The sequence below is a fragment of the Sebastes fasciatus genome, chromosome 19, assembly GCF_043250625.1.
Source record: "Sebastes fasciatus isolate fSebFas1 chromosome 19, fSebFas1.pri, whole genome shotgun sequence".
NCBI classification, from domain to species: Eukaryota; Metazoa; Chordata; class Actinopteri; order Perciformes; family Sebastidae; genus Sebastes; species Sebastes fasciatus.
In genome coordinates this window covers 9,104,394-9,121,884 of record NC_133813.1, presented here as the reverse complement: position 1 = coordinate 9,121,884, position 17,491 = coordinate 9,104,394, and the positions used below count along the sequence as shown (strand labels likewise).

General features: G+C 39.8%; 2 protein-coding genes across 3 annotated transcripts; both read right to left on the bottom strand.

The window, feature by feature from the left end:
- Position 1: 1 nt before the first annotated feature.
- On the bottom strand, positions 2-10,242 carry c6.2 (complement component 6, duplicate 2). The gene is made up of 18 exons (XM_074617109.1): positions 10,106-10,242; positions 9,055-9,228; positions 8,646-8,802; positions 8,060-8,204; positions 7,659-7,800; positions 7,109-7,247; positions 6,633-6,827; positions 6,279-6,522; positions 5,865-5,987; positions 5,578-5,744; positions 5,254-5,479; positions 4,524-4,692; positions 4,122-4,233; positions 3,148-3,280; positions 2,805-2,999; positions 2,159-2,246; positions 1,596-1,840; positions 2-1,095 (listed from the first exon to the last, which is right to left on the bottom strand). The coding sequence occupies exons 2-18, from the start codon at positions 9,198-9,200 to the stop codon at positions 914-916; spliced, it is 2,808 nt and encodes a 935-aa protein (XP_074473210.1). The 5' UTR covers positions 9,201-9,228; positions 10,106-10,242; the 3' UTR covers positions 2-913.
- A 3,002-nt stretch (positions 10,243-13,244) lies between these two features.
- On the bottom strand, positions 13,245-17,400 carry rgs7bpb (regulator of G protein signaling 7 binding protein b). 2 transcript variants are annotated; one of them, XM_074617114.1, is made up of 6 exons: positions 16,948-17,400; positions 16,588-16,760; positions 15,390-15,520; positions 14,023-14,161; positions 13,842-13,912; positions 13,245-13,642 (listed from the first exon to the last, which is right to left on the bottom strand). In XM_074617114.1, exons 1-6 carry the CDS (start codon positions 17,224-17,226, stop codon positions 13,551-13,553), a joined length of 885 nt encoding a protein of 294 aa, XP_074473215.1. In that variant the 5' UTR covers positions 17,227-17,400; the 3' UTR covers positions 13,245-13,550. The 2 variants fall into 2 exon arrangements, with proteins under 2 accessions (XP_074473215.1, XP_074473214.1); XM_074617113.1 differs by having other exon boundaries at positions 14,023-14,164; positions 16,948-17,353.
- Between the last annotated feature and the right edge of the window lie 91 nt (positions 17,401-17,491).

The following is a 17,491-nucleotide window of genomic DNA, read 5'->3' as shown; positions in this document are numbered from 1 at the left end:
CTTTTTTGTTCTCTTGGTTGTTTTATTTTCCCAATACAAGTTAAATCTGCCAGTTCAGTGATAATATTCCAACCTAAGGACTCAATGACATAAATGAATTTGGGCATTTTTGATGTTATTTAATCAAAGGAAGAAGTCTTTCTCATTTTATTTGAGTTACTGTAAATACAATCACTAGTTTAGTTTAGTTTGGGTCTTGAGTATCTGGATATCTCTTGGTCACATTATAAAAATATTCTGATGTGGGGTTGAAACACTAAATGCTGTTGGTTACATGCTTAAACGGTGAGCAAGATGTGCAGTTAAAATCTCCATAAGAAATAAAAATAACAATGTTTTTTGATTTTATGTTTTTATTATTGCACGTGAAGCACATTAAGCAAGTGTTAATATTCCACTCTGTGCCCGTAATTAGACTTGACTGACTGACTGACTGACTATGGCCTTTTCCATCTTTCATTTAATCTGCCCATTTAATGATCTGATAACCGGCTGAAATGTTAGCAAATTTGATTTCATACTAACTCGGGGGATATCTAACAATAGGTGTCGCTATCACACATATTTCAATATATGGAATGCACATCCCATATGTACCCCACATTCCCTATACCAAATTTGGTGAAAATCCGATGATACTCCAGGGTCTCCTGCTGCCATCTAGTGCCTTTGCAGAAAATAGGCTCTGAAAGTAAAATGCAGCCAACCTAAGCAAAGAATTGCATACCAAAACACCTGTTTAAGCCCAATTTAGAAATGCTTTTTGCCTTCCCATCGTCCCAGTTAGGTGCGCCTTTGGTTCTGAATTGAATATTTATACATATTTCAAGAATAGCAGTGCAAGATGTGCTAACGTCAGATGTAAGATGAATTCAAAGGTTGAGTGCAACGGCACAGAAAAGCTTTTGTAGGATCATCTGGCCTCACAAACGTCTTCATTGACAATCTCAAACTGATAGTTGACGCATTTGAGAGCGGCCATAGAGCACAGGTCCATGCTGCGAGTCCTCTGGGTCCTGGTCAGCTTCACACAGAAAGTGTGCGCTCCAGCTCTGGGGCAGTCCCGAGCAACTCTGCACACACACTTCTTAGATGCTGAGGACAGACAGGAGTTAACGTTAGGAAATTAATTTTGATAGAATATATGTGAAGTCTTCAAAATATTCAAACCTCATTTGTGGATTCAAAGATGACGCCCAAAATTTGCTTGCTGAGCACATAAGCCCAAAAAGTTTTCGGTAAGACTTTATAATATCTATCATTTATAAACAGTAAATTGAAAGTTATTGCTGATAAGAGACAATAACAATTACATTCTGAATACTTTAGTATCCTATTCACGGAGTCCGCCATGTTGCACCGCCAATGCAGCATCTACATTTATGGTGATTATACACTAATGAAAACATAGTTATGAATATTATATTCCATTTCTGCCAGTAAATCACCCTAAATCCTACACACTGCTCCTTTAATACATCCATAGGCTGGGTGCAGTGACTTTCTCAGCTGGTTGCCTCACAATCCCACAGTAAAATGTTATCATATGTGTATGTATGTGAATGTAAAAATGGTTTCATATCAGACAAACTCACCAGAACAGGTCTCCCATTCATAACAAGTGTCCAGATCGCAGGGCTCCTGAACAGAGCTCTTGGAGGACATGCTGGCTCTGAACTTGGCCCACTCCAGTTTGGCCAAGTCGGCCGCGTCACACTCGCCCTCGCTGACAAAGAAGAGCGGGTCACCGTGGCAGCGACCGGCGTGGAAGGAGCAGAGGGACATTGACACGGTGACACCGATGTCTACGTTCAGGATGCAGAGGGTCTCCGGTTGTGATCTGCACACGCACACAAACACACACAAGTCAGTCAGCTGCTGTAAAACAGAATAATGTGTTACACTTAGCTTTTACATATTAAATTCACCATATATTCAATAACATTTTGTTGTTTTATGAGAAACACACAACAGCTAAGATAAAATGTTTACAAGTTGATTTAATAACAAGATAAGCCGTTTTTATATAACAGTCACAATGGATAAAATGCAACTGAAAGTGCTTCACACAAGAATAAAAAAAAAAAAAAAAAAAAGGTCATCTCTCTCTTGCTGTCTACAAACAACATATGAAATAAAATAATTAATAAAAACTTACAGGCAGCTCTCCCGTTGAATACAGACACACTGAGAGTCATGCCGTTTCTGTCCTGGACCACACTGTTCATCAGGAACAAACGGTACCTCTACATACAGGAAATACACAGAAACAAGACACAACTTCACCATTTCCTTCATACAGACTAGTTTTCATACAAAACAGCCTCGTTTGGATCTGTCTCATCTCATCCAGTGTGTGGGAGTCTTTTTGTCACTTGTCTAAATTTGATTTCGAATGTGGAATTGGCTCATTGATGCCCCTTGTGGCCGATGGGGGGAAAAACAACCACAACAATTATGGTTCTCACAAACCGTAGATGCAGTCAGCCCAGTCGCACAGCAATTCGTGAAATAGTCACGAAATTGAATCTACTGATTCGTGTACATAGACATGAATTAAATTTTTTTCGTGATGGTCAGCACAAAATCGATTCGTATGTAATCCACGTAATTGTGAACCGGGAAGTTTAAATGTCCCGTGTTTCTGGCCGGAAAACAGAGTACGTTTTAGCAGCCTGCGGTGGCTTTTTGTAATTGTTTTCAATGAAAGGGAAGCGTTTTGTTGAGCGCCTCGCGTTTTGTTGAGCGCCTCGCGTTTTGTGATTCAATGACTGTGAGAGCTCAAAATGAGTAATCTACTGTACCATCGGTGCAGCGTAAGTCAGCAGGTAATGGAGGCTCCCAGGTGAGACTGTCGCCGCATTTGTAGAAGCCTGATGGCAGCGGCAGCAGGCCCATCTCGTTACAGTTCAAACCCACCGATTCCCCCACTTTGTACTCGTCTTTGATGGGGAACAGCACCATGCCATCAGGGATCTCAGGAGGAAGGCACAGTTTCCCTAAAGGTACAGGACGACAGATTTTAAGCTGCACACATATTACAGTTATTTGTGTTTATAGCGTTAGAAGAATTTGCAGAGACATGGTTACCAAATTACCAGAGCTCTTAGATCACTGTTCACTTGTCTGGTGAGAAAACAGACTTACTGATGCAACTTCCAGATGGTTGACTCCACGTCCCATCAGGAAGACAGTTGATGAACTGAAAACCCTCCAGGTCAAACCCAGTGAAGCACTGGAACTCCTCATCCTCACCAAAGTTGTAATACTGCTTCGCTTTCTGTTAGAGGAGGAAGTTAATAAAACCCCCAAAAGTTAGGAATGATACAATCTAGGGCTGTCAATCGATTAAAATATTTAATCATAATTAATCTCATGACTGTCCATATTTAATCGTGATTAATCACACATTTTTTATCTGTTCAAAATGTACCTTAAAGGGAGATTTGTCAAGTATTTAATGCTCTTATCAACATGAGAGTGGACAAATATGCTGTTTATGCAAATGTATGTATATATTTATTATTGGAAATCAATTAACAATACAAAACAATGACAAATATTGTCCAGAAACCCTCACAAATGTGTTATGCAAATATATATATACATAAATTTGCATAAAACCAGCATACTTGCATATTCTCCCATGTTGATAAGAGAATAAAACAATTAATAAATCTCCCTTTAAGGAACAGTTTGAACAGATCAAAAATGTGTGATTAATTTGCGATTAATCATGATTAACTATGGACAATCATGACATTAATCACGATTAAATATTTTAATCGATTGACAGCCCTAATTCAATTAATTATTTTTTGTGATTAATTATAATTAATCACTGAAAGATTATTTTTAAAAAGCGGCAGACTCCATACAGAGGCAACTTTCCTTTGTTTCAACCTGCCAGATATGCATTTATTTTCTTGGCAGTAATGAACTTCCATACCAGAAAGAGACGAGACTAGAGAAGTGAGTATTTCTCAATATGTTGGCCAGTTATCTGACACCTTTATCAGTGATAAACAGTAAAATACAGTCTGTAGCACAGTACTGTTTCTCTATTGCTGTTAAAGTGTACATTTCATTCAGTAACTACAGGCTGGAGGGTTGGTGTTTACCCTGAGGAAGCTGTTGGCGGGCCTCTTTGGCCTCAGACAGCCCTGCACACCAGGAGGAAGCTCGTCCCTCCAGCCCATAGTGAAGTCGTCATCATTGTCACAGGTCTCCTGTCTGGACAAGAAAACATGAACACAGAAAATTATACACTTGTGTATGACAACGAAATACCACCTAAACATTTTGTATTTTGCAGCAGCAAATCAGTGGTTGCATATATCAATACATTGTGATAATGTAAAAAAAAATGTCAACATTTTAGTGAGGAAAAAGTATTTTTTTCATCATGAGTTAAAGTACTCTTCCAAAGGGTGACTCTGAAATTGCTGTAAAGGCATCAAATTGTCTAAAATTGGACTTTTCATGACTGTATCAAGATGTTTTAAGCCATCAGTTTCTCCTACTTTTCGAAGAGGGAGATGTGACACGGATCCTCTTGTCTGTCAGGACCGTTGCAGGGTTGGCCTCTTCTTAGGGGGGCGGGGTTATCACACTGCCTCCTCCGATGTCTCTTCATTGAGGATCCACAGCGAGTCCACGGACCCCAGCAGCTCCAATAACCATCCACTGCCTCTGTGGATGTTACACACAAAACCACATTTCCAGTGTGAACATAACCAAGGCTGTGGTATTCCTCACATCTCGTAATATGAAAGTGTTGGACAGAACCAAGATCATAATGATGAACTAGCAAGTTGAGGACTTAAAAAGTAGAATTTTATCCAAATACTAAAAGATTATCCAGAAGATTCATCCTCTGGGGAGCATGAAAGTGATTAATTAATTAATTAATTAAGTACATTTCTTGACAATCAGCTTGATAAAGTTTGATTTTTGTGTGCAAGCCAGTATGACATGTTTTTAGAGTTTCATATGACACCAGCATCTTCACTCTAGCCTTAAAACTGAGCCCGCTACAACCTCCGAAAGATCGATTGCGTTAATGCGTTAAACAAATTTGCGTTATTATTACATTAACTTTGACAGCCCTAATTAAAACATAAACCTACGGTATTGTTAAATTATCCAAAAAAACTCCTTGAGGAGATCATTATAAATAAAAACTTTGAACACACACACTTTTGTTGTCTACCCTTTTCTCATTCATCAGCATATTGTGTTCTGCAGCTGTACCTGAAGTGTAGTCAGGAGCTCGTATCTCACAGTTTGGGCCAAATGTGCCGGTTTGGCAAACACACTTGCACTCTGTGCCGGAGAGAACCGGCCTGGCGTTGTTGGGGCACGGAGAGCACTTGCAGGTATCAAACTCCTCCAGGTACTGCAGCAGGGCCTTCATCAGGTGTCTCCTCTTCGTGGCAGCACATGGGATCCCCCGAACCAGGTTTATGATGGGAAGCAGCTGGACAAACACACAAACATACACAATCAGCTTTTTGTAGATTTTTTGGGGGAATTTTTCTGCGTGATTGAAGACATTTCAGTGGTGTTTGATTCAACCTTGTATTCGACCACGGCAGGGTTGTCGAGAACAGACTTGGCCCAGTTCTTGTAGGATATTTTGTTCGGAGTGGCGCCCTGCCTCTCCCAGGCCAGAGCTGCTGCCTCTCTGGCTCGACCTCCTCTCACCATGGAGAAGGACTTCTCTGCTGACTGGATGTACGAGCCTGGATCGAAGATTTAAGGAATGAGTGAAGGAAAGAGCACGGTGAGAATAAGATCAGTGTTTTCACTGTCAGTGAACTGTACAGTTGGGAAAAAGAAGGTCGACAGATTTTGGAAGAAACCTTCATATTTCTCAGTCATCCTGTTGTCGGAGCATCGGGTTACACTGCTGTGTTCGGTGTAGACGATGATGGTCCAGGTGGTCTCTCGGCTCAGGCAGTCTCTGGTTCGCTCTTCTGTTTCACCTGTTGGAGAGTGTAGAGCAACATGATGCAGACACAAAGGAGCTGACAACAAAACTCATATTTACAATGTTTACTGAGGTAATAAATCAAATGAGAAGTAGGCTCATTTTCTCATAGACTTCTATACAATCAGACGTCTTTTTGCAACCAGAGGAGTCGCCCCCTGCTGGCTGTTAGAAAGAAGTCACTTCCGCATTGGCTTCACTTCTCAGACCCGGAGGTTGCCCACTGGTTACCACTGCAGCCCAGGGTGTCATTCTGAATTTTGACCACCCGGCTGTGCCGTTGTACCTGAACTGGTGAGCACCTCTCGGCTGAACTGGTACAACAGGTCATAGTGGCCTCCCAGTTTCCCTGAGCTGTAGTAGTGCGTTCCGAAGCGCTGGAAGATGTCCCTGTAGAGGGCGTAGTTGTACTCGAGAGGAAGAGCGTGAAGGAACTGGAGGAAAGGCTGCGACAGAACGAGTTCCCCCGGGTCCCTCACCTTGAACGTGGATACAGGCAGAATCTGGTGCACCCGGATAAACTTGGAGTCCTGCGGAAGGAAAGATAGGAAATGATAAAGATGAAGAAGGAGAGTATAGCTGCAACCAACAACGTGTGTGTGTATGAATAGATACATTCACATATGTTTGAGTCACTCACCTTTTTCTTCGAAGCTTCAAAAGCTTCCTTGTTAGAGCTGGTTTGCTTCTTCGATCTCCCACTGAACCAAAAGATGAAAAAGGAATTGACGTTTCGATATTGTTGGCTGTTTGCAGACGACGTGGACCTCTTCACGTTGATGGACTCGGTGTGCAGCGGCTGAGGGTCGATGCTGAAGTCCTGTACCTCTCCAACCTTTACAACCACAACCACATCTGTTAGTCAGATTCCAGATTTGAAATTTTTCTGGTTCTTGCCGCAGGAAGATGACATCCCCATTTTTAATCCTGCCTACAAAGCTCCGATTGGTCAGTTGTTTCTCCAACCGCGGAAATAGCAGTCAGTGAGCACAACACACACAAGACCTATTTGGATCACTGAACAAATCTGAGATGTGGGTGGGGATTCAGAGGTCTGAATCCAGGCTAGCTTTACTGAATGGCGGTAAAATGTATTATTACAAATAATAACACTACCTTAATGTCAAAGCTCTGAAAGTTGTGAGGGATGCGGTGGTAGAGCAGCGTGGTCGGAGGCCTCCTGATGATGCAACTTCCTCCCATAAACATGTTGTCCAGTACCGCTCCCCTCGGCTCCTCTGCTAGAGCATCAAACCTACAAACACAAATCAGGGAAAAGTCAAATCTCATCTTGTACATTAAGCACTAAAGCCCAACAATACATCAGCTGGAGAACTGGAGCTATAAATGTTTTCTTGACAGCATTTAATATATACTTATGTTTAAGTTTAGTTAGAATATAATTTAAATTCAGTGATGTTTACTGTTCAGAATTTACTATTTTATAATTTTTTGTCAATCATCGAAAAATTGCAATTCTTGCAGAAATCTCCAAATGTCAAAAGTTCAAACATCAAATTCAATGCAACAGTGCAAGACGCATGCTGTGTTTTTAAGAGGAGGACCATTAGCAGCAGCTGACAGAAAGGAATGTAGGCTAATTTATGAACACAGCAGGGAGGAATGTTAAAAAAACTCAGCAGTGACCTTTTGACCTTTAGCTTACCCATTTCCCACCAGGTCAGCCCCGGGAGCCACTCTCTTCTCCGCTGGACACACAATTTTTAATTCGCCACAGTCCCTCTCATCAGAGTTATCTACGCAGTCGTTCTGTCTGTTGCACGTTAACGTTGAGTTGATGCAGCGTCCTGCAGCGGAAAGGATGTTTTGTAGAAGATAAAAATGTTGGTATGTGTCTTTATCTGTGTGTGTGTATGTGTTGTGACAGCAGATCAGAGGTCAAACAAGTGGGCCTGCAACTGAAAACATGTTAATTTGACTCCCTCAATAAGCTGGGAAAATAAAAATAAAAAAATAAATGAAAACGAGACTACATTTAGAGGATTGCACATGTGACCCTTTTTCTTTTATTCTGTGACATATCAGTGATGTAAAAACCCTACTTACCATTATCACACTTGAAGTCATCTCTGCAGTCGATGGGCGCTAACATGCACTCTGTGGAAGGGTGACAGGCTCTCTCCTCTGTCAGCTCCACGCTGCAGGGCGATCCACTGAACTGGGACGGCCTCTGGACAGACCGTGTCCGAAGCTGTGGCGACGACATGTGAGAGAGACTCGTTAAGATTTTGATTAATTTAATTAAAAACCCTGTATAAATTTTAACCACTTTTCAACTTTAATTTTAAGCCCAACTAAGTTGTCTTTTCCTAAACCTAACTAAGTGGTTTTGTTGCCTAATCCTAAACAAGTGTTTTTGTTTAATTCACAACATTAAGCACGTATTTACTGTGAACGAAAACTGACGCCGAGGGGCCTGACAGAGCGTCAGTATGTGACGAGTTGGGATGAGACCATGTCGGACTGTCCACAGGGACCACCAAAATCAACCCAAAATGAAGGTTCCTCGTAGTAGCTTTAATTTAGTCACTTTTCCAGTCTGAATACACAAAACCAACAGAGCATAGAATAAAGACACAGCTATGAGAGGGAATCTGTCGGGGTTTTGCAGAGTGATTTGTGTGTTTCTTGCCTGTTTCCTGGCGCAGGGCGAGCAGTCGGACCAGGTCCCGAACTCTGTCAGCAGGCAGTTGATTGGACAGGCCTGATCGTTACAAGCTTTCCTGTCATGTTTCTCGCACAGCTGATGGCAGCTGCTCTTCCAGTAATAATCATCATAATTAAAATTCCTGTCAAAAAAAAGTATGAAAATCACTTTAACATACAGCAGCTGTTGGCATCATCTGTATTAGGTATTTGTATTTCACAACAATAACTGAAAGACAGTTCTTGATTACAGTATTTCACAATTGCTTTGGCTCTATTTTTTACAGCAGTTCCAATTAAACTCTTAATTCTGGTCTCTGAAATTCACCTATCTGTACTGTCTCACCTATGAGTTATGACACCTACGATGTCTCATCTGTATCAGTGTGTCTCACCTGCTTCTGTGCTGTGTGCCGTGGTTGCAGGTCCTGGAGCAGGCGGACCAGGATCCCCAGGGGTAGCGGTCACAGAAACAGGCCAGGCCAGCTGATATCCAGCTGAGGAGCTGCAGCAGCAGGACCAACCGGCTGGAAGGAGCCATCAGGGAAACTTCAAACTGGTTTCACCTCCTCTGAAAATAATGTGATGACCAGAATCAACATTTTTTTTTTTTTTATTATAGATTTGTTGGATTTTTATTATACGGATAACTTGTACATTCAATAAAGACTGCAAAATGTCAGCATTACAAACAGTAAAAACATCAAACATAACTGATTTCCAACATTAATAATCTACTCAAAACTAAAAAAAAAAAAAAAGAGGAGCATCCTAACTATATACACTGCTGACTTAACTGTACAATATTGTGCAATACTGTTATTAATACTGCATTTATGCTGTATATTCAGGTATTATTCTTATTAATTTCTTATTTATACTATTCTGGCATTTATACTTAACACACTTAATAGATCCCACTTCTCAGCATTTTGTACTTACTTTTTTTGCATTGTGGTTATATGCTATATATTGCAAGTGTTATACATATTTAATTTTTTTTATATTTTCATTCTTATTTTTAATTTTTGCAATTATATTTCCTTACATATTTTGTATATATTGTAGCATTATGTTCATTATTTACATACTACATAAACATTTTCTATTTGCTTACATTTCTTTATTATTATATTATATATCTAAATTATTTCTTATTCTGATTTACAATCCTTTCCCTTAAAAACATTTTGAACATATTCAAATGATTCATTAAACTTTTCCAAAGTTTTTTTTTAATGTAATATTACATTTGTTACATTTAGACTAAATATATTTCTGATTCACATAAAATGCCCATTTAGGCATGCAAGTTCTAGTTTTAGCAAATTTCATTAATAGATTGAATTCAGTGTTTTACATAACGCATAAAAAGGTATTTAATAAGAAAAAGACAAAAAATAAATAAAATAGTACAAAGCAAAAAAAAAGGAAAATCTGACTCACCACATATACTGACGTCCTCTTCAGCAGATATTAAAGCATAATAATGTAGTAGCTCCTGTGTTTGACTGTGTATTTGGTCAGTTAAGAGTCCTCTCACTAAGTCCTCTCTGCTCTGCAGGGTGACCTGAATCTGACTTGAGGTTTATAGCAGCAATATAAAACCTCCCACTGTGATTTCTCAGGGGAATCCAGTTACCCAATCTGTGTCTGAAAACATCTCAAAATAAAAATGACTGTTTGTTAATAACAACAATAATCAGAAAACACAGCAACACATAAAGTTCTTACATAACCGTCTTTTCCCTCATCATTACGGGAAGCAAAGTGTTCTGGAGTTTCCCGGCTGCAGAGACGTAAACCAGATGTTCTGTGTTTGAGACTTGACAGTTCGAGATACTGAGGGGGAGAACACATATTTTCTTTGCACACTTTCTTAAGTTATCCAAGTATTTGCACAATCTGGCATCGGTCCTTGTTGTAAAAGGCACATTAGTGAGTTCTACAAGAGTAACAAAAGATATTGAGACATGAAATGCCCCAAAAGTTGTACATTCATTTTGTAATTTAACATGAAATGGTGCAAAATGGGATAAACTCCCAGTTAAAAAAATATAGGTAACACTTTATAATAACCATCATCTATTAAATGATAAATTGATAGTTTTTACTGTCAACAAACAATGAAAAGATAATTAATAATGTTTAATAATGATATATTTTTTGTAATTTTATTATTAGTTTGTGTAACTTGAAATAATTAGTTTATAAATTCTATATTGTTTCACGACAACATATGTTCTGATAACATTTAATTCCCGGGAAAAGTATTTATTTTTGTGCACTGCTGTTGTATGATTACTTAAAGGAATAGTTTGCCATTTTTGGGAAATACTCTTATTGGCTTTCTTTCCAAGAGTTAAATGGGAATATTGATATCAATCTCATGTTTGTGTGTTAAGAGTTGTTGATAGGCACGTTCTTTTTACTTTGGACAGAGGCAGGCTAGCTGCTTCCATTCTTTATGCTACTACTTAATGTACTTAACTTGCACATGAGATTGATATTGATCCTCTGATCTCACTCTTGCAAAGAACGCAAATAATTATTTCAAAATGTTGAACTTTTCCTGTAAGTCAAAGACAATAAAAAATATATGCTCATACTTGTATATAAAACTTTATTCACATTATAAAATGTCCTAAGCTGTACATAAGTTTAGCTGTGGATTCTCTACATTGCAGGACACGCTAACTACACATGGCATACTCTGAGTCATATACATGCCAAAGAAAAATAAATAATTAGACATCACCACTTTAGATTACAGTAAAGAAAGAAAAAAACATCACGAACACGAATTTACAAATTACACTTACATTCAATGGTGAAATGGCTCTAGTGGAGTGCTTCGGATGAATGAGTGGATTTAAGTTAGTCTTTTGTGTGTGGCTTTTTCAATTCTGCTATTTATATGTATGTGGAACATCTGCAAAGCCCCTGTGATGGAAAACTGAAGCTGAAAGTTCAAAATCAGGGAAGACTGCTAATGACGAGCTGCACATTCGTATACAACAAGACGAAAAGCCCTGCTAGTTTCCCCTATAGAGGCTGCAATGAGCATTACACCCCCAAATATTAAAGTGTTGGACAGAATGAGCAACATACTGATGATTCAGCTATTCTTTACGACGCGTATTAGAAACATAATGTAAAAGTTGCAATTTTACAAGACAAAGTCTTGATATTTTGATAATGAAGTCAAAGAAAAAGACATTTCGAGAAGATCAGATAAGGGTATCTCAAACTTTTTGGGGCCAGGGATCCCTTAAAGAGGAGAACATTTTCGAAGGACCCCCTCATAATCGTAACACCGATAAAGCATAATGCTAACTACCGTTTGTACTCTTAGATGCCATTGGAACTATTCGTATTCTAAAACTTTTCAACCTAAATAACCTGTTTGATAGTGATAAACAGAAACACATTTGAATTTGATTCATGTTAACACCACTTTTTTTGCTCTGATAATCCGGGTGCTTTGTAATCAGATGTCGCTTTAGCTTGGCTGGCCTCATGACTTCGTTCACTAACACCTGAAGACACATGACGTATTTTAATCTCCGTCGCTGCCGCTTGATATAACTATCGTCATATTTTCTCTATTTAGCTAGTCTGGTCATAGCGTCACTTGACGATGTGGACTGACTCAAATCTAATATTTATACAGCACAATTTTTCTAATTTATAGCTAATTATTTCACGGACCCCCTGACAGAGTGCCATGGACCCCTGGGGGTCCCCGGACCCCACTTTGAGAATCACTGGATTAGATTACATGCCCTCACTTGTTTACTATGACGGGGCATGAAAAGAAACATCTCATAATTTACAACTTTATTCTCAAAATGTTGTCCTGTCCTGAAGGAAAAGGTCATGAGGTCATTAAAACAAAAGGGGTTTATCCTCTGGGGAGTAGGCTTGTGATAAATAAGCAACAATGCCAGAGGAACGCCTCTGAGAATGTGTTCTAGTTGTATGGGCACGTAATTGTTAAGAGACAGTGTTGCCTACTATGGACAGCGTTGGTCAATAGGAACTGTTGACCTGTAATTGCTCCCAGAGAAAAGTTCAGAGGGTCTTCTAAATAATTAGAAATCATTACATAACACGGTAGATGAATTGCTTTGTCTACGGGGCGTCACACCAAACAGGCAAGTAGAGACTCACCTGGCAAGAGCCTCTACTGAATGATGTTCAGATGAAATACACCAGGAGGTTGTCGGGACTAAAAACATCTCACGCTGTGACACATTCAAACATGGAGGCGTGACACGAGCACAGTGAGACAGCTGAGAACGAAAGATGCCAGTGCATAGCCTGAATATGTACATTTTTATTCTCCCATTATATAAAATGGCACGAAACAGAAAGATAAGGAGGGATATGGCTGCATATGTAAGAAAGAAAAAGAAAGAAAAATGCAAAGATGACTCACCTGAAAAAGAACCAGAAAATAAAAAAGAGTTCTGCACAGTACCGCCTCATTTTATCCATCACTATCTGTCAGCTCGCCGGGCTAATGCAACACTTTCCACGGGGAATTGTGCATGTACTTTCTTGAGATTTCTTGATAAAATACATTTGAACTCGAATCAAGCTTGAAATTTTACGTCACGAAACGGACCGGAACGAGGTGAGTCGCAGAACTCAAGAACCGAATGACCAACAAGCAAAGAAAGTTAACATCAAGATGGAAAAAGACAAATGGCGTAGAATTAGATAACTGGTACTACAAGATTACAATTTCAGATAATATGGGGGGAAAATACTGTAACTGAATCAAAAGAATAAAATGAAATAAGGTTAATGAATCTCTTATTTGATAAACATCATTAAATAAAATAAAGTGAAAGTCCTTTCCTTCCTTTCCTATATGTCTTGACTCTCAGCCAGACACCATGCAGCAGAGTCCAGGGAAGCGTCTCTTCCTCTGTCTGATCAGCGGGTGAGGAGTCAGATTCAACAAGCTGCTGTCATCTGGAACAAACAAACACACAGTCTGATTACATGTGAGTTGTGAGCAGTTATGTATATATCTGCTGCTGGTCCCTCTTGTTTTTGTCAATATTATAACCTCTGCCAAGGCCGAGGAATTCTGGAAGTTATAGTGCTGCAAAGTTATTCACAACTGCGACTAATAATGTTATGAATTTCATCCATCACAAACATTACATACCTTGGTTTTTCAGTGGCAATGGCATCGTGTCCCTGAGTTTGCTGAGTAGGTTTCGCATCTCTCGCATATCTCTGCAAAATCAAAGAGACACAGACATAATTGGATGAATTACTCTGAATTCACAACAGTTCAAATACAGTTCATCAGCGCGAGAATGAACTTTAAAAAGCAGTCAGTGTACCTCTCTATATTTTGAATATCGATTCCCACCAGCCACTGCTCCTGAGGAAAGTCGATGGGGGAGGAGGAGCGGTCGTCCAGGATGGGAACGTCCGAGCTTTCATCCAACCTGAAGTCCAGCCTCGGCTCCGAGTCTGTTCCTGCTGGTTCGAACAGAGACAGTAGCAATGAGACAACGTCCACAGCTCAAACACATTCAAAGCAACACATGGATGATTTCTTCTCATATTGTGATGATTTTTTGTACGTTGAAGTCTTTAGTGAGCTTATAACTCCTTTAGGAATAACATTCTGCATGTCAGGCATGTTGACTGAATATTCAAACAATCAAATCATAAACACCAGCTTTTATAAATGTTATAGTTTTGTTTTGATTTGATTTTTATATAATCTCTCATTTAAAAATACAATGAATATGAATCCAGGCCCATCTGTACATGTTGACCATACTGACAGCTCTCTACTGCCCTCTGCTGTTTCAACAGTGCGTAAACTGAACTCTGAACTTTTCAGATTTATTTGGCTGCCCGCATGGGAAAACATTAGTAGAGGTTTTATGGCCACATTGCATTAACCATATTTACATTTTATTGATGTTGACAATGCATTTTGAAATTGCATTTCAAGCCAAACTAAGACCAAAGCAGATGAATATACTTTAAATAGACTTTGACAAGTATCGATTTGATTTCAAGTAGAAAAATAGTAGGTGCAAAATACATTTTGAAGTCAACATTTTATATATTTACCTGAAATGCATTTGAAGTAGGGCTGTCAATCGATTAAAATATTTAATCGTGATTAATCGCACATTTTTTATCTGTTCAAAATGTACCTTAAAGAGAGATTTGTCAAGTATTTAATACTCTTATCAACATGGGAGTGGGCAAATATGCTGCTTTATGCAAATGTATGTATATATTTATGTTATTAACAACACAAAACAATGACAAATATTGTCCAGAAACCCTCACAGGTACTGCATTTAGCATAAAAAATATGCTCAAATCATAACATGGCAAACTGCAGCCCAACAGGCAACAACAGCTGTCAGTGTGTCAGTGTGCTGACTTGACTATGACTTGTCCCAAACTGCATGTAATTATCATAAAGTGGGCATGTCTGTAAAGAGGAGACTCGTGGGTACCGATAGAACCCATTTTCATTCACATATCTTGAGGTCAGAGGTCAAAGAACCCCTTTGAAAATGGACATGCCAGTTTTTCTTCACTAAATTTTAGCGTAAGTTTGGAGCGTTATTTAACCTCCTTCGGGCGTATAAAGTAACGTGGATTTTCATTACTCTTGTATTTTCCTTTTCTTGAAATGTTGTGGCATAATAACACTGTGATTTTTTAGTGACAGTACTTTTTCTGTGCAGCTGCAGCACCCCCAGCAGGCACATGGATTTCAGCATCTCCGTTATGAACATCTCCAGGCAGCACTGCAGCTGGATGAAGAGCCGACAGATCTCCGGGTGGATCTCTCCGTCCTCCAGACTGCAGCATGAAGAGGAGGAGGTGTGAGAGGAAGAGAGGATGAAAGGGAGGAAGGAAAAACAGAGAGAGAGATACAATTAGACAAACAGAGGAAGAGAATGTAGAGTCAGGTTTCCTACAAATTTTATATTTCAAATACTTTTCCAGACTTCTCGGTAGATTTTTCAGACCATATTTGACATTCGAGTACAAATAGCTAAATGTGTATTATGTAAATTAAACTGTTGACATGTATGTTACATTCTGACTATGTAGCCTATGCTATTATGTTGCCCAATAATGCTAGAAGATGTAGTTCGGTACTGTAGCTCATACAAAAATCAGTTAATACCAAATCCAGATAAGCTCAATGCACAGCATTTCATTCAAGATGCAATGCTAAAACTGTGAGTGCAATATTTGTGACCCAGCAGCCATGTTGAGATCAAGTTGAGGAAATACCAAGCACCGCCCACCAACCGGAGCACAGCCAAAAGGAACGCTCTCTCTCTGAAATGACCTGTGATTAGCCAAAGTCTCCCATCACGGGCTAGATTTTTTAAAGCCTGAAAACCGAGCCATGAGGAGGTGCAGAAGTCTAGTTTTCTCTCAGAGCACTTGAATTACAATATGCTGAAAGGTTATTATGTATTTTTTTTGCCCAGTGATGTCAAAAACATTCTGCCTACTGCAGGTTTAACTGTCATGCTTTTCTGCTTTTCTCAGATTTCTATCATTGTAAATTCAATATCTTTTGGTTTTGGATTATTACTATATTATATATAGACAACATTTGACTGTCGTGAGGGACTTTTTCACAATTCTCCAGCATTTTATAGATGAAAAAATGATTTAACCTAATAATCGAAAGATGAATTCAAAATGAAATAAATCATGACTGCAATCAAATTCTTGCCTACTGAAGCTTTAACAAATCTCCCTTTAAGGTACATTTAGAACAGATAAAAAAAGACGTGTGATTAATTTGCAATTAATCACTGTAATCTAGTATTTATTATAGCATTTTTGAAAGTGAAAATCAATCCAATATAAAACATTTTTTTTTACTAAATAATCCTCCTTCTTACCCTGAGACAGAGATGACGGAGAGGTCGTGGTGTGCAGCCCGGGCCATGGAGCATCCTTTGGACCGAGTGTGCTGCATCTGAGCCCGCAGAGACGGACAGTCTGCAGAGATCTCCCCCACGGAGATCACCTGCTCCCGGTACAGAGCGACCAGGGTGTTGAATTCCTGCACAGTCTGGAGAGAAAAAACACAAAACCATCGACTATTGCAGGTTTTTTTTATCCCATTTTGCACCACAGCTGCACCTGCAAACATGGTCTCTACGTGGTAAATGCACGGAGCTGTGCAGAATGGTGCAGAGATAAAACACGGATGGAGCACTTTAGCTGAGCATGCATGAAGAGGGAGGACTTGTTCTCACCATCCTGCTGCCGTCCACGGCCCCCTCCTCCGCGCTCTCCCTCCGCTCTGGCTCCAGCTGCGCCACTTTACTGATGGGGAAGATGCTGCCTGCGGACCTTGGGCGCTTTTTCCGCCCGTACGGTGCAGAACACATGCATGCACACCCACCACCAGACACAGACACACACACACACAGAGAGAGAGAGAGATGGAGGTGTCCCCTCTTTTCTGATGTGTCCTCTATAAGGATGAAAATGCACTCAGATGCAGCAGGGTTGCAGGTTTTTGGTTGATGCATAAAGAGCACACCTCTGCAGGTGTATCTGTGTGTGCAGGTTATTCCCGGTTATTTCCTCGCTGTGCATCCCAGACCGACCGAGAGGAGGAGAGGAGAGGAGAGTCACCTTCAGCCTCTCCTGAAGGCCGAGAGGGAGGCTCCTCCGTCTTCTTCTTCCGCCGCGCGCTCACGTGTGAGGAGGATTCAGCACGAGCCAACAGCAAAACAAGTCGTCACCCTCCGACTGACTATTAACTCTTTGAGAGCGTCCTGATAAAACAGGGTT

Bases quoted from the DNA above. Each gene is read 5' to 3' on its own strand.
- rgs7bpb (XM_074617113.1), bottom strand. From the start codon at position 17,226: ATGCATCAACCAAAAACCTGCAACCCTGCTGCATCTGAGTGCATTTTC. The intron at 16,761-16,947 runs GTGAGAACAAGT...TTTTCTCTCCAG, and splicing joins CCGTGGACGGCAGCAGGATG to ACTGTGCAGGAATTCAACAC. The intron at 13,643-13,841 runs GTATGTAATGTT...TGTTTGTTCCAG, and splicing joins ATTGCCACTGAAAAACCAAG to ATGACAGCAGCTTGTTGAAT.
- c6.2 (XM_074617109.1), bottom strand. From the start codon at position 9,200: ATGGCTCCTTCCAGCCGGTTGGTCCTGCTGCTGCAGCTCCTCAGCTGG. The intron at 3,281-4,121 runs GTAAACACCAAC...CTCCTCTAACAG, and splicing joins CCGCCAACAGCTTCCTCAGG to AAAGCGAAGCAGTATTACAA. The intron at 1,841-2,158 runs GTAAGTTTTTAT...GTGCGTGTGCAG, and splicing joins ATTCAACGGGAGAGCTGCCT to ATCACAACCGGAGACCCTCT.